At 43.1% G+C, this 16,852-nt stretch overlaps 1 protein-coding gene across 1 annotated transcript in view; it reads right to left on the bottom strand.

Annotated features, from left to right (window-relative positions):
• Positions 1-7,340, bottom strand: part of LOC143021073 (small ribosomal subunit protein mS39) — a 25,597-nt gene extending 18,257 nt beyond the window's left edge. The window contains exons 1-4 of the mRNA XM_076178315.1: positions 7,221-7,340; positions 6,084-6,180; positions 4,413-4,610; positions 3,256-3,385 (exon numbers count right to left, since the gene is read on the bottom strand). Coding sequence (XP_076034430.1) covers positions 3,256-3,385; positions 4,413-4,610; positions 6,084-6,180; positions 7,221-7,279 — 484 coding nt within the window. The 5' untranslated portion in view covers positions 7,280-7,340. The remainder of the gene's footprint in view (positions 1-3,255; positions 3,386-4,412; positions 4,611-6,083; positions 6,181-7,220) is intronic.
• Positions 7,341-16,852: the final 9,512 nt, after the last annotated feature.

The raw sequence follows: 16,852 nt of genomic DNA on the forward strand, positions 1-16,852 counted from the left end.
GGCAAAGAACATGGATGGATCTTCATTCATGAGATGCTTAGATGGGAGGGGCAACAAATGGGTATGGATGGATGTTTGATGGATATTGAGTGGGATGGATGTAAAATGAATGTAAGCTCTGATTAGACAACACCCTCCTCTATGGGGGGAAAAGACCTTGAGGTCTTTTGATATATGTATAAGGACAGACTGACAAGTGACCAAGTCAAAGCACACACCAACATCATTACATACATACATACATATACCAAGGCTTCTTCCCCCTTCCAAGGGAGGTAGCCAAAAAGGGAAAGGCATAAAAACACTCCCACCCACTCCATCCCTAAATACACTCCACACCCCTCCCACCCTTCCTCTCATCTGAGCACCTCCTGGATGACGGGTCATCCCTGCACCCTGCCCACCGCCCCGGGTCAGAAGCAGTGTCGCAAGACACAGTACATCCACAGCAAGGCCGCTTCATTTAATCGGCGACCCCCCCTCTCCGTCCCCCTTTGCATATAAGGAGAGGACGGGGAGAAATCCCTTCGGGCTGCGTCAAAATTTACTCACACATACTACCCCACCCCCCACCCCCCGCCCATTCCTCCTCATGCAGTCACAACATCATTCATATACAACCATTCTCCACTCACCTCTGTCTTCCGTCCTCTCCCTTCCTTCCTCAACAGACATTCCCCTCTTCCCCAAAGCCCCCTTCACCCCATCCATCCACCTCATCCTAGGACGTCCCCTCATGTTCACTCCCTCCACATCTGCCTTCCATACCTCTTTTACTAGTCTTTCTTCACTCATTCTTTCCATGTGTCCAAACCATCCTAATATTCTTTCATCAACCCTCTCTCCCAAATCCTTTTTCACCCCTGTTCTCCTCCTCACCTCCTCATTTCTCACTCTATCTAGCCTAGTAACCCCCACCATACTTCTCAGACACCTCATCTCAAACACATTCAAACTCCTTCTCTCTTCTTCTCTTATGTTCCACGTTTCTGCCCCATACAGTGCTGTTGGCACAATCACTCCTTCATACAGTCTCCTCTTCGCATCCATTCCCAAATGTCTATTTCTCATTACACTCTTTAAACCACCAAGGCATTTACTCGCTTCTCTCAATCTACATTCTACCTCCACCTTCACTCCACCTTTTCCTGCTACACTTGCACCCAAGTATCTAAAACTATCCACTTCCTCCAGTCGCTCTCCCTTAATGTTCACTTCCAGTCTACTGCCACTTTCACCCCTTGTACATCTCATCACCTTACTTTTACCCACATTTATCTTTAGCTTTCTTCTATCACATACTCTCCCAAACTCTGCCACCAGCTTCCTCAATCCCTCCTCTGACCCTGCCACAAGCGCAGTGTCGTCCGCAAACAACAGCTGGCTCACCTCCCACTTTTCTCCATTTTCTTTAACCATCTCCAATCCCTGACTCACTACCCTAGCATTCACCTCTCGCACCACCCCATCATTAACAAAGGAGTTTATTCTACCACCCCTCCCATCTCAACACCTTGAGGATGTAAAGCTGTCCTGTCCTCCACTACAGTGATTGAGTCAAAAGCAAGGCAATGAGGCACTGTTTTTCCACAGATTGACCCAAAAACCAGATTTGATTTATCCTTCCCACATCATCATATGACAACCCCCTCCTCATCCACTCATACTTCTTATGGACATGGACAAAGGTCTCGATTCCTAAGAGGAATAACTTAATCAAAATGTACACCCACACCAGAGGACCTGCTTACACGATCCATTTCATAACATGTGATGATGATGATGATAATATGGTGTAACGTCACAAACTTCCACCTTTTGGGAGACTGGGACAGGGCTCCTTACATAGGACTTTATACATACATACATACATATACCAAGGCTTTTTCCCCCTTCCAAGGGAGGTAGCCAAAAAGGGAAAGGCATAAAAACACTCCCACCCATTTCATCCCTAAATACCCTCCACACCCCTCCCACCCTTCCTCTCATCTGAGCACCTCCTGGACTTTATAGTGTAGAATTTAATAGTGTAGAATTTAATGAACCATGACCCTGGTTCAACTTCACTGGTGGCAGGGTTCGAACTGCCATCCCCTTGACCTTCACTGCAAGCAAATGCACCCTAACCTGCTCAGCCAACAAACTTCCTTGTAAGTTCCTCATAACTTGTATATACATACATATACCAAAGGCCCCCTCCCCCTTACACGGGGGGTAGCCAAAAGGAAAAAGGCATAGAAATCACTCCCACCCACCTCATTTCCCATACATTCTACTCCCCTCCAGCCCCCCTCCTATCTTGGCACCTCCTGGATGACAGGTCATCCCTGCATCCTATCCACTGCCCTGGGTCATAAGCAGTGTCGCAAGACACAGCACATCCACAGCAAGACCGCTTCATAAATTCGGCGATCCCCACTCTCCATCCCCTCATGCAGGAAAGGAGAAGACGGGGAGAAATCCCTTCAGGCTGCATCAAATTTTTTCTCATACATACTTCCTCAACCCCCATCCCCCACCCACTCCCCCTCATGCATCACAGCCTCATCTATACACAACCCTTCTCCATTTACCCCTATCTTCTGTCCTCTCCCGTCCTTCCTCTACAGACATTCTTCTCTTTTGTAAAGCCCCTTTCACCCCATCCATCCATCTCATCCTAGGATGCCCCCTCATATTCACTCCTTCCACCTCCGCCTTCCATACTTCTTTTACTGATCTTTATTCACTCATTCTTTCCTTGTGTCCAAACCATCCAAACCATCCTAATACTCTTTCATCAACCCTATCTCCAAGCTCCCTTTCCACCCCTGTTCTCCTCCTCACCTCCTCATTTCTCACTCTATCTAGCCTAGTAATGCCTATCATACTTCTCAGACATTTCATCTCAAACACATTCAAACTCCTTCTCTCTTCCTCTCTCATGTTCCATGTTTCTGCCCCATACATTGTTGTTGGCACAATCACTCCTTCATATAACCTCCTCTTAGCATCCATTCCCAAAAGTCTATTTCTCATTACACTTTTTAATCCACCAAGGCATTTACTCGCTTCTCTCAATCTACATTCTACCTCCACCCCCACTCCTCCCTTTCCTGTCACATTCGCACCCAAGTATCTGAAACTATCCACTTTCTCCAGTTTCACACACCTTCTCAAACTCTGTCACTAACTTCCTCAATCCCTCCTCTGATGTGAAACTTGTAAAACCAAAAATATTTCATTCTTCATATACAGATACAATTCATATCTCACCAATTCCTTTTGTCTGACAGATCTCATAAACAGTGACAGCATCAGATACAAGGCATTTGTTGATCAAATCTTGCAGTGTTTCTTCAGTAATGGTGCTCTCTTCTGTAAAAGTTACTTTTGGTATGAAGGCCTGTGGATAAGATTTGATGAGATTTTTAATACTACAAATTTAAAGAGCCACTTTACTCAGATATAATTTTTTCATTCATTGTGAATATTTATTTTTAATTGAATATTAATGAAAGAATAATAACAATGAATGATTATCTTCATTCAACATTATAACACAGGACCAATAATGATGGGTAACTGCATATGGTGGTCCAGCAAGATGAACAGCAAAGATGTTCATCTTTGAAAACCCATCAACCTCCTCACCTTCATCAAGAGGTGCAGCCTTGAGGGGCTGACACTTGGTCTCCAGACTGGGCCCAAGATCTCTATCAACTTCAACTTTATTTCTGACTACCGGGAACTGCTCTCCTCTAACCAATTGTGGTTCTTATGAACTGTTTATAGACTGTGACTAGTTTCTTTCTACTAACCAAAACTGATCTCGATATTTTTATTTTCTTGTTGATTTTTAGTGTCAGGTCATAGATGTGTAGGCTGAAGGATATTTGAGTGTTAAAAGTTTGCCCCAGGATTTTAGGGCTCTTGTTCAATAGGAGTTGGTGATTATTATTATCATTTATTTATTTATTTATTTTTTGGGGGGGTAATGTCACTGAGATGCTTCCATTCTATTTTCATCTTACTCATTCTCTAAGTAAGATTTGGTGACCTTAGGAGCTGTCTTGTAGTTGCTGCATTGGGTTATTAGCATCTGCATGTGTGACCTCTTTGATGTAATGCTTTGGATTTGGTGTGGGGAGATCACTTGTGAAGAGGTTGAGTAGTAAATGTAAAAGTATTGCTCCTTAGAGGAACCAACTTACAATCTTTTGATTCCAGATAGTTAGTTGTTTTGGAATACTCTACATTCTCTCTATGAGAGGGCTGAAAGACAATTGCTTACTACTTTAGGGCTGAAGGTTTCCAGTCAATGGCACTTAAGGCAAGAATTAATAATTATTCCTACTATAATTTTTCCCTTTTTTATTTAATATTACCCTGTAACTCCCACACATCCACAAATTGCAACATTACATTCTTACCTCAATGACTGGATCATCTGGTTGGTGATTGAACAAGTCACCATGTTTGTCCCTCACCCACCGTGCAGCTTTTCGCCCAGATTCCTTAGAAAGTGAGAAAGCTCGCTTGTCCAAGTTGGATGTAGGCATAAGATAGGGGTCATCATTGTATTTGTAGTGTGGCAAAGAAGTTTCCCTGCTCACTGTTGCTGCCAGTGCCTAAGTAAAAAAAAAATAATAATAAAAAAAAAATAATAAAAAAAATTGGCTGCTATATACATTTTTGCAGTGGATTACTAGCACAGTAATAAAGAGCAGTAACTGAGTTTATACCATTCTTGCAAATAAACTGTATGAGAAGACAGAGGTGACTTAATTGCATTAGTCAGGCTACTGAAGGGAGTGAACAAAACTGCTTTGTCCTAGGACTAATGCAGGAATGATTTAAGAACAGCAGAAAGGAGGAGACAGAAGATGAATCCTTTTGAAAAGTAACTGGTGATGAAATCTAAACTGATGAGTACAATCCTGAAACCAGGCAACACTCAATCTAATCGAAAAAATCCAAGATTACACAAGCCAAAGAAATTTAAAAAAGCTGTCAAAAATGAAAAGCATGTTGAAATGATGCACAAGATTGATTGTGACCCTGTTCATCATGTAGTTACTGACCAATCAAATAATTCCGAAAGTCACCCCTGGAGTCAAACTGGGGCCTTGCATGATGCTAGGCCGAAGCTCTACCGACTAAGCTACAGGGACTCTAAAATTTTCTAACTTGGAAGTTTATCTAACTCCCAAAGGACCAAGTCGACTGCTAACTGGTGTCCTAAATCTATTTTACAGAGAACTAAGCCCAACTCATAGACAGTAGTTAAGCTGGTACGAATCCTTGATAGACTTATCATTGTAATACCTGAATAGAACCGCCACTGACGGCATATGTCAACCAAACAATTCCAACAGTTGCCCCCAGACCCTCAATAGAATCGCCATTGACACTGTCAATGGCAATTCTATTAAGGTATTACGACAAAAGTCCGTCAAGGATTCGTACCAGCTTAACCACCATCTGTGAGTTGGGCTTAGTTCTCCATAAAACAAAGTTAGGACAGCAGTTAGCAGTCAACTTAGTTTTTTGAGAGTTAGATAAACTTCCAAGTTGAAGGATTTTAGAGTCCCTATAGCTTAGTTGGTAGAGCTTCAGCCTAGCATCATGCAAGGCCCTGATTCAAGTCCGGGGGGCAACTATCAGAATTATTTGATTGACATATGCCATCAATGGTGATTCTATTCATGTAGTTACTGGTTAAGAACAGAATATCATGATCACAGTCTCATATGATTATGGTTTCTCATCTTCCCTACTATCCCAACTGGTGTCATGCAGTTTTTCTTTCTATTTCCTTAAATGACAACGCACATGACTGGAAAAGGTTTTGCCAACATCACCAAGACTCAGGGGAATTGAGAGAAACCCTAAGAAGTTCAATGAAAAAGTGCTGATATATGTGTATCACATCACAAGCTTAACTATTATGAGGACTTCATAAATAAAACTTGGTCTCTATTTTTCATAATATAATTTTGGTTAAGTAGACATAAAAAAATCCATTACAAGCTTATTACTAACAATTTTTATTCACAATGAAATATCCTGACACAACCCTCATGCACATTAAGCTTACAGACCTCTAGAATGTCGGTTGGTCCTCTATGTATTCTTTTGGGAATTACAATATCCTTCGACTGCTGTATGGCTGACACCCTTAAATTTTGGCATGGAATTCTGAAAAAATAGAATCTAATGTAACTTTTAACATAATATATAATAATGTAATAATCTTGTGATAGAGGAAAATATCCTCACTCTGGACAACTATCATACTATATAAAACTATCAATCTATTCTTGAATCTTTATATTGCCTTCATTTTCTCTGATATGAGTCATACAGTAAAGAGCAACAGCTACCTGAGTAGCTCATTACTCAAACATGAACTTTTGTCTTTATGTCAGTCATGTATGAATGCTGGACAGCATAAAATGATGTGTTATGTGTCTTCTATCTTCTACATCTCCTGTATGTTTACACTACTGCTACCAATAGTCAATACAATCTAGTCCCTTTAGTGATCTGAATACTGTAATCATACCTCTGGCTCTTTTACTTCAATCTTTCAAAGATGTGTATCTGGCTAAAGCCACCTTTATCTGATGCACTTGCACTGTCTTGGCAGGTAACAAGTTGCCAGTATAAATATAATCATAATGTGAAAACTGGCTATAAAATGGAGGATGTGTGAATTAGTACTAACTATAAACAATGTCCAATGGACCAATCATCAAAACAGACCTAACCAAGGTCAAGGACCTAACCTAGGACTGTAATCAATATCCTCCCTGTTGGAGAGATGTTACACAGTAGACTGGACCACAGTGCTAATACGTACGCCCCACCATCAACCAAAACACTAAATAACAAGTAAATCCAAAATCTATATAAATCCACATATGTGATATGATCCTACAAAAACGCAAATTTTTACATCATTCTTCTCCATTACACCTAACGGTTAAGTTGATAAGACTCACATTAAATACTACGCCAAATGAATGCATAACAAATAATGTTGTAAATGTTAATAGAAAAAACAGTATAATATCCGAATTTTTACCCAGTTAACGATTATACGGTCACTTCAGGAGCATTGTAAATTCGCCGGTACTCTACTTGTCAGTATGTTATATCCTCTGACAAGGTAAATGAAACATATATGTGCATTTGTAAAGGTTAAACTTATCTACCTATCTAAAATATTATAATACCTCTGTAATACTTGAACATTCTGCAATAATATACAACATTTCCTTCGAACTCCTGCCATGTTTACTACACACGAAGTAAACAACTTGGTGAAAACAACTTATATGTCGCTCTCTTCATTCGCAACTTCGATTTTGAGATATTACAATAAATTCATTGTAGAGTACGAGAAGTTTAACTTTTTCATAATTTTACCACTACGCATATTAATACTAAAATATTTGCTATGAAATGAAGTCAATTGTTATACTATTCAAAGTACGATAGTATAATCAACGGTACTTACTGTAGATTTATTATGAATAGTCTTCTTTTATTGTTAAGTCTTCTCGCTTACCTTTTCTGAGTTATTTTCTGATTTTTCTGATTTCTGTTTCTTCGCTAGTTTCTCTCACTTTTCAATCCCCCAAAGCACTTACTCGCTCTTCTCACTCCACAATATAACTTTATCGAAAACCACTAGCTCTCCTACTTATAATTTCAACACATTTAAAATCGCACCTTCTCACTGTTCGCTCTACATACGCACTACTATATGCCCCATTTGCTCTCCTTTCTACACAGTGACCTTTGATCCCGTGCCGAGGGTGCTAACTGCACACCCCTTCCTGCACCACATTCATACCACCTCCCCCTTTCGTCTCCTCCACTTACATTGTAGTCCTGCAGCCGTCTCGGAGGACGTCTATTGCGCTGCGGTCGACAGGGCGTCGTCCCCCATCCACCACCGCATCGTAATTCTTTCTCATTTTCTTCGCCATTCACCATACGGCGAGGATCCAGGATATGTCGCGACACTCCCTCGACAGAGATGTTGTTCCGCGAATTTACCTCCGTCACGATATCCCTCGTGCACTTACCATCCTTTGGGCTTCACCCATACTTCCTCTCCCACCTGTACTGAGGCAGCGCCTTCTTCAGCATTGGCCGGTAGCATCGACCCTACCCTGGGATGTCGCCAATCATATTTAAACAAGGCTCTCTGTGGAACGAGTCTTCGTCTTGGTCTGACCAAGGGGACATATACCAGAAGATTGCCTCCATGGGTGGCATTAGTGCCCTCTCGGCGATGGAGCTAACAATGCGGTGGTGTCGTTCTACTATTCCATTTCCGCTCGGTCGGTGCACAGCCCTAAAGAAACGTCTTGAGCTCCACTTGTCCAGTATTTCTTTCAGTGCTCCCAGCCGAAACGCGGTGATATTATCCATCAGAACTTCACCCACTGGACCCCGTTCCAGAAATATCTCATTCATCACCAGTGCAATTTCCTCTCCCGTCTCCGCCTTCAGCTCCCGCCAGACGGCGAAGCATCCTGGGCCACAGTCATCCATCGATAAGTACATGCCCTGCCGATAGTGGGTTACGTCGACCGCTAACCTCCTCCAGTTCTCTTCTACGCTAAGTTCCCCCTGCTGCGTGCAGTCTCGGGGCGGGATCTATTCATTGACATCGGACACATGCACTCACCGCCCGCCGGACGTCTTCCCTAGTTATATACGGGTTGACTTTCCTTGCTAAGAACAGTTACCTATCAACACTTAGGTGATGCGTTCCTTGCAACTCTCTCGCGCATAGAGACCCTGCAACACACACTTCAACCTCTCCTCTTCCTGTTCTTCCGGCACCCTCAGCCAACTTTTCTTTACTCTGGTTAGCGCATCCGCTTTGTTCTCTCCCGACGGCACTTGGATTCCGCTCTCCTTCACGCTGAACTCGTCTATTAACTCCCTCAGGATCCCAAGGCGTCGTTTCACAATGGCCTCTGCTGCCCCTTTCGTGCGTGTTCTCTTCTCAGCCGTCAGCAATGAGTTCATCCATCCCGCCATCGTGGCTAAGTCTGTCCTGATTTCGATCTCGCGTAGCCCCCATTTTTTCAGCGCCAAATTGACTCATTTTACAACCGCATCCAACTCCGATGCGTTAATATGATGGTAGTTATCCTTTTTGCGCTGCCACACTCCATCTTCGACTACCATACCTCCTATCTCCAAGACTACGCCGGTTGTTATGCTGCTAGCATCACACCATATTACACCTATGCCCTGTTGTGGTGCACTCCACTGTCCTCTCACTGGATCATCGTATCTCACCCGTCGTACATCACGTATCATCGTGAGCGTGTCCTCATCAACCTTATCTCCACAATCCTTCGACCCTGACACCCTCTTGATATAACTGCACGCTACACGGAGCCAGCCGGCGATTGGGTAGTGACCAATCAATTTGCCACACAGTGAGAAGAGTTCTCGTTTGCTCATCTCGTCCGTTACATTCAGGATCTCGTTGCCTCTCCTGAACAGCAGGTTTCCGCTCCCGTCTCTCTATAGTCGCAGTCCCTACACCGTTCCTCCTTCCATAGGTTCCGGTTCCTTCGAGACCAATCCAAATCGAGTTAAGTGTTCCACTACGCCCGACACCGGTACAGCAGTATCATTCATCAATATGTCATCAAGGTAGGAGTCCATGCCCTTTTTCATCGCTTCAGTTTTTTCCAGTAGTCTTCAGGATCCTCGTCATTATCCTCGGAACTGAGCACAGCCCGAATCCCAGTCTGGTCAAGCAATATGCTTTTACCTTCATATTTTATAAGTTGGTATTTCCATAACTTTTTCGCCACGTGAATCTGTAGGTAAGCCACCCGTAGATCTACAATCGTGGACGCTCCCCTCATTTGGCGCCATTTATGTAGGGTCTCGTTACATACGTCTACAAAATCATCGCCAGTATGACACCTCACGAACTGGTTCAGCTCTCGGAAATCCAACAACAGTCGCACTTTGTTCTTGGTTGGCTACACCACTGCCATCAGAGGCAAGATTCCATCCTTCACCGGCTCCTCACAAGGACTCATAATTCCCTCATCAATCTACCGCTCTACTTTAATGTCAAATTCATCCCTCACCCCCTCTCCGAGAGTCTGTTAATAACAGTCGACTTTGTTCTTCAATATGGGTGAACCTTTTTTTCAGGTACCACTCTACCTCCCACTTTTGGCCATTAAATTTCGCCCGGAAGCCTTTTCTTCAATTGTACAAGGTGCCACCTTCTCGTCAAGGCCGAGCTTTGCGGCGACACTGCCCTTCATGGCCCTCATTGTCATTCCTACGTCTATTTCCGGTCTCTGACGGCTCCTCCCTCTCCTTTCCGTACTCGAGTCACGTATCACTCCAACCCTCACTTGTCCGGCGACAAACTTGACTTCTCCGAGCTTTTTAATTGCATCCATTCCCAGCACCACGTCAATTTCCTCTATGACCGTTCTAATAAAAAGCACTCTTAGTCGTATCGAAATGCCCTCTACCGTCATTTCAACTTCCTGGTCGCCTCATACTTTGTCTCCTTTAAGTCAATTGTCATCAGAGCCATATCTTCCTGTCTGAATTCTTTAATCAAGTCGGCCGTTACAATCATGGTTGAACAGCGACTAGTGCTCTTGCGCGTCTTCCTCTCAATCAGACATCTACAATCGGCATACAATTGGAGAACGTCCTTACTTTTCTTGGGCGGTCACTCGCATAGCTGCCGCCCCTTGTCTGTTTCCCTGTTCGCATTGTCGAGCAATATGTCCAGGTTCATTGCATTTGTAGCATAGGTTCCGTCTCTCTACAATTCCTCGCGAGGTGCCTAGGGCGCCCAAAGCGCATAACAATGGATCCTAAGTGGTCCCCTCTATCCGCTGTGGTCAGCCTATTTTCCATCTTCTATTGTCCGACGGACTTTGCTCCGCCGGGTCTCCCCTATTCCCAGGTGAGTCATCGGGCTGTCATTTCGATCCTGGGCCTCATGTAGGGCCTTTCGGTTTCTCTGTCGCTATGGGAGGTAAAGACCCACCTTTCTGTGTCCTTGTGAGAAGTCCAGCACGGACTATCAACACGTCCATGCTCACCAACACGGCATTATTTACTTCCTGTAGTCCAGCGAATACGTGATCTGGAAAGCCATTCACAAACATTATTCTAACTAATTGCTCTAAGCTTTCGCCTTTGAATGCCGATAGTCCCACTAATCTCCCAATTTCGTTGGCAAAAACGTCGACCTGTTTGCCGGTTCAGCGCATTCTTTGCAGACGATTAAACGAGTTGAACGGACTCTCAGTGAATGCCTCCTCCAGCCTCCTTTTCAATTTTTCTTCATCCGCTTCCTCAACATCTCTCATTTCTAGGTAGATGGCCAAAGCGTTGCCTTCCAGGTTATGGCAAATATAGCTCACGACGTCTGTGACACTGGTTAATTTTGCTTCTAATTCTGCATTTTTGAGCCATGCGGCGACGTCCCCATCGGCATCAAGTGGCTTTAGAGTTATGTTGTTCATCTTGAAAGGCTCCTTCGTGCTAGTCGCCTCTGCCATATCTAACGCATAGATAGATTGTCTTCTCACTTACCTTATCTGAGTTATTTTCTGGTTCTTCTGATTCCTTTTCCTTCGCTAGTTTCTCTTTCACATTTCAATCCCCCAAGGCACTTACTCGCTTTTCTCACTCTACAATATAACTTTATCTAAAACCACTAGCTCTCCTACTTCTAATTCTAACATATTCAAATTCGCACCTTCTCACTGTTCGCTCCACATATGCACTACTATACGCCTCAAACCACCGCCCCATTCGCTCTCCTTTCTACACAGTGACCTTTGATCCCGTGCCGAGGGTGCCAACTGCACACCCCTACTTGCATCACATTTATACCGCAGTCTGTTAAGGCATCATTATAATTGTTATTATTTGTGTAGCTTTTCTCGTTATTTCTGGGGGAGGGGGCTGTTTTTTTTTTGGGGGGGGGGGAGGTAAGGGCTAATCTACCCATATAGCCCCCGTCACTAGTGGGGGGGGGCTATTATTATCATTATTATCAATACTATTATTGTTACTACTATTATTATTACAATCAATATAATAATTTATATCGTTGTTGCTATTATAGTTATCATTATTATTATCGTTATTGTTGTAAGAGATTTTCAGAAGGTTGATTTGGGAAGAGAAAAGTTTGAAGATTAGTGGCAAATATTTGAACGACCTAAGATTTGCGTATGACATTCTTCTAATTTCAGAAAGAGCAGAAGACTTGCAAAATATGCTTAGTGATCTGAGCAGGGAAAGTCTCAAAGGTTTAAAAATGTTCAACTTATACATGGATGGGGTGGTGCGAGAGGTGAATGCTAGGGTAGTGGGTCAGGGATTGGAGATGGTTAAAGAAAATGGAGAAAAGTGGGAGGTGAGCCAGCTGTTGTTTGCGGACGACACTGCGCTTGTGGCAGGGTCAGAGGAGGGATTGAGAAAGCTGGTGGCAGAGTTTGGGAGAGTATGTGATAGAAGAAAGCTAAAGATAAATGTGGGTAAAAGTAAGGTGATGAGATGTACAAGGGGTGAAAGTGGCAGTAGACTGGAAGTGAACATTAAGGGAGAGCGACTGGAGGAAGTGGATAGTTTTAGATACTTGGGTGCAAGTGTAGCAGGAAAAGGTGGAGTGAAGGTGGAGGTAGAATGTAGATTGAGATAAGCGAGTAAATGCCTTGGTGGATTAAAGAGTGTAATGAGGAATAGGAATCTGGGTATGAAGGAGTGATTGTGCCAACAGCACTGTATGGGGCAGAAACGTGGAACATAAGAGAAGAAGAGAGAAGGAGTTTGAATGTGTTTGAGATGAGGTGTCTGAGAAGTATGGTGGGGGTTACTAGGCTGGATAGAGTGAGAAATGAGGAGGTGAGGAGGAGAACAGGGGTGAAAAAGGAGCTGGGAGATAGGGTTGATGAAAGAATATTAGGATGGTTTGGACACATGGAAAGAATGAGTGAAGAAAGACTAGTAAAAGAGGTATGGAAGGCAGATGTGGAGGGAGTGAACATGAGGGGACGTCCTAGGATGAGGTGGATGGATGGGGTGAAGGGGGCTTTGGGGAAGAGGGGAATGTCTGTTGAGGAAGGAAGGGAGAGGACGGAAGACAGAGGTGAGTGGAGAATGGTTGTATATGGATGATGTTGTGATTGCATGAGGAGGAATGTGAGTAAATTTTGACGCAGCCCAAAGGGATTTCTCCCCGTCCTCTCCTTATATGCAAGGGGGGATGGAGAGGGGGGGTCGCCGATTAAATGAAGCGGCATTGCTGTGGATGTGCTGTGTCTTGCGACACTGCTTCTGACCCAGGGCGGTGGGCAGGGTGCAGGGATGACCCGTCATCCAGGAGGTGCTCAGATGAGAGGGAGGGTGGGAGGGGTGTGGAGTGTATTTAGGGATGAAATGGGTGGGAGTGTTTTTATGCCTTTCCCTTTTTGGCTACCTCCCTTGGAAGGGGGAAAAAGCCTTGGTATATGTATGTATGTAAGAGCAAAACCAAAGTAATGTTCAACACGAAAGTTCAAAGATATTATAATCAATGGTGAGAGTCTTGAGGAGGTTGAAGAGTATAATTATGTAGGCCAGATGGTGAAAATGACTAAAGATCATGATAATGAAATAAAAAGACGTATTTCAATTGGTTGGAAAATGTTTGGCAAGGAAAAAAATCCTAAGAGGCTCTCTACCTCTATATTTGAAACGTAAAGTTTACAATCAATGCATTCTGCCATCAGTAATCTACAGGAAACTGACGAAGGCGATGGAAACAAAAACTAAGGACTGCACAGAGGAGAATGGAGATATCAATTATGGGAATAACACCGAGAGACTGAAAGAGAGCAAGTTGGGTGAGAGAGCAGACTAGAGTGAAAGATATTGTGGAGGCTGCAAAAGAGAGGAAGTGGCACTGGGCAGGTAAGTTGGTGCGAATGACTGATGAGTGATGGAGCTTGTTACTGAGTGGACGCTGTGATGTGGGATGCGTGGAAGAGGAGACCAGACAGAAGGTGGAGAGATGAGATTGAGAAGTTTGCAGGAGTGACGTGGCAGAGGTTGGCTCGGTCATGTGAATCATGGAATGCTATGAAGCCTTTGTTCAGCAGTGGACTTAGGATGGCTGATTTGCTTTGCTTTGATTGTTACCATTGTTAACACTATATTATCATTAGTATTACTATTATTATTGTTGTTATTATTATTACCATTATTATTATTGTCATTATCAATGACAATATCATTATTATTATCATTGTTATCATAACTAAAATATGACCAGAGAAACATATGAGAGATACCAAGAAAAAAGAGAAGTAAAAATAAGATAAAGGAGGCAGAGAGGAGAGCAGATATGAAATGGGGGAAAAGTATGACATAATTTTTTAAAGTAATAAAAAGATGTTTTGGGAGGAAATTAAGAGAGGAAGAGGAGGCTAATCAAGTAGATAGAAAAGGTAAAAGGCGCAGATAAAGACATGATATTGGAAGAGTAATTTGAGGTAAAACTGGGACTTTGCCAGGGATGTGTCATGTCACCATGGCTGTTCAATGTGTACATGGATGGGGTGGTGCAAGAGGTAAATGCAAGGGTAATGGGCAGGGAATTGGAGATGGTTAAAGAAAATGGAGAAAATGGGAGATAAGCCAGTTGTTGTTTGCTGATGATACTGTACTTGTGGTAGGATCAGAGGATGAATTAAGGGAGTTAGTGATGGAGTTTGGGAAGGTGTACGAAAGGAGGAAGTTGAAGATAAATGTGGGTAAAAGTGATGAAATGTACAAGGGGAGAGGATGGCAGCAAATTGGATGCGAGTATTAAGGGAGAGAAACTGGAGGAAGTGGATAGCTTTAGATATTTGGGGGCAAATATGGTGGGAAAGGGAGGAGTGAAGGTGGAGGTAGAATGTAGATTGAGAGAAACAAGTAAATGGCTTGGGGTATTGAAAAGTGTAATGAGAAATAGACATTTGGGATTGGATGCTGAGAGGAGATTGTATGAAGGAGTGATTATGCTGATAGCACTGTATGGGGCAGAAACAGAATATAAGAGATGAAATGTCTAAGAAGTTTGGTAGAGGTTACTAGGCTGGATAGAGTGAGAAACAAAGAGGGGAGTGAGAGCAGGGGTGGAAAAGGAGTTGGAAAATAAGGTTGATGAAAGAGTATTGGGATGGTTTGGACTCATGGAAAGAATGAGTGAAGAAAGATGAGTAAGAGAAGTGTAGAAGGCAGAGATGGATGGAGTGAACAGGAGATGACTGAGGATGAGATGGATGGATGGGTTAAAGGGGTATTGAGAAAGAGGGGAATGTCTGTTGGGGAAGGAAGGGAGAAGACAGAAGTTAGGGGTGAGTGGAGAATAGTTGTGTATGGGTGATACTGAGATGCATGAAAGGGAGTGGTTATGTGTAAATGATATTTCAATACAGCCCAAAGGGATTTCTCTTTTTTTGCATGAGGGGATGGAGTTGGGGGGTCACCAATTACATGAAGCAACCTTGCTGTGTATGTGCTGTGTCTTACTGTAATGCTTCTGGCCCAGGCCAGTGGGCGAGATGCAGGGATGAACCATCATCCAGGAGGAGCCAAGAAAAGAGGGAGGGGTGGTGAATGGGAGTGGAGTGGGTGGGGATGAAATGGGTGGGAGAAGAATTATGCCTTTTGAATTTGGCTGCCTCCATTGTATGGGGGAAAAAGCCTTAGGTGTATGTATTATAACCATTATTACAGTATTATCATCATTATTGCTAGTACTATTATGATTACCACTATCATTTTTACCATTACTATTAATGTTATTGCTAATTATTTATTCATTGTTGTCTGGAGACCCACCACTCAATATCTCAAACTCCCCCTGTCAGTAGGCTAAGACGGTGCCTCTTACAGAGGACTTTGTAGCGTGCAATGTAAGGAACCATGTCCTTTGTCCAACTCGCAGTTCGAACTGCCATCACCTCAATCTCCGTCACAAGTAGCAACACTCTAACTCACTCAGCCAGCAAGCATCCTTATTATCATTATCAATTAATTAATTAAATGTAGATAATTGTATGGTGACAACCTTTGATTAGGTGACATATGCTTGGTTGCAATGAGCTGACCTTGGACCAGAACTATGGCCAACCTTTTAAAGTCCAATGTCTTAGCCCCTTTCATCATGGGTTCATGAACACAGTCTATAAGTCCCTGCAGGGTTAATATTTCTTTTCAAACTATCGAAATAAGTGTGTACATCATCATCCATTGGGGGTGGGGATGTCACTTCATTCACATACAATTCTGAGCAAGCCCCTGTCCAGTCACTTTTCCTATTCCAAACAGCTCTTTGCAGGACTGGTAGACATGTCCTAATCACAAGTCCCTTGGGCATCCCCTTCATCTCCACCAAGTTTTGTCTCTTATGGAGATAACTCTGTGTGGAGGATCAACATGTGATCTGTGCCACATGGCCATAGAGCCAGAGTTGACATCCATAATTTATGCTGGTAACAGATCTTGAATGAGTCACACAAAGCAGTCACTGATTTGATATATTGGTATTCCATTGATATCCCACAAGTCTCTGAATGTATTTGGTTCCAAAGGCATGAAGGCACCTATTGAAGTCAGTGTCCATCATGTCTCACAACTGTACAAAAGAGGGAGCACAAGTGAATTGAAGATTCAGATCTTAGTCCACTGCATTAATATCAATAATGCCATATACTCTGAGTGAGTCCTTACAACCATTTACACAGCAACTCTCCCTCCTCATCCCCTCATGCAAAATTATATCACATTGAACACTAAATAGATGAGA

The sequence above is a fragment of the Oratosquilla oratoria genome, chromosome 41 (genome assembly GCF_046742065.1).
Source record: "Oratosquilla oratoria isolate Oo_2021 chromosome 41, ASM4674206v1, whole genome shotgun sequence".
In the NCBI taxonomy this organism is placed as follows: domain Eukaryota; kingdom Metazoa; phylum Arthropoda; class Malacostraca; order Stomatopoda; family Squillidae; genus Oratosquilla; species Oratosquilla oratoria.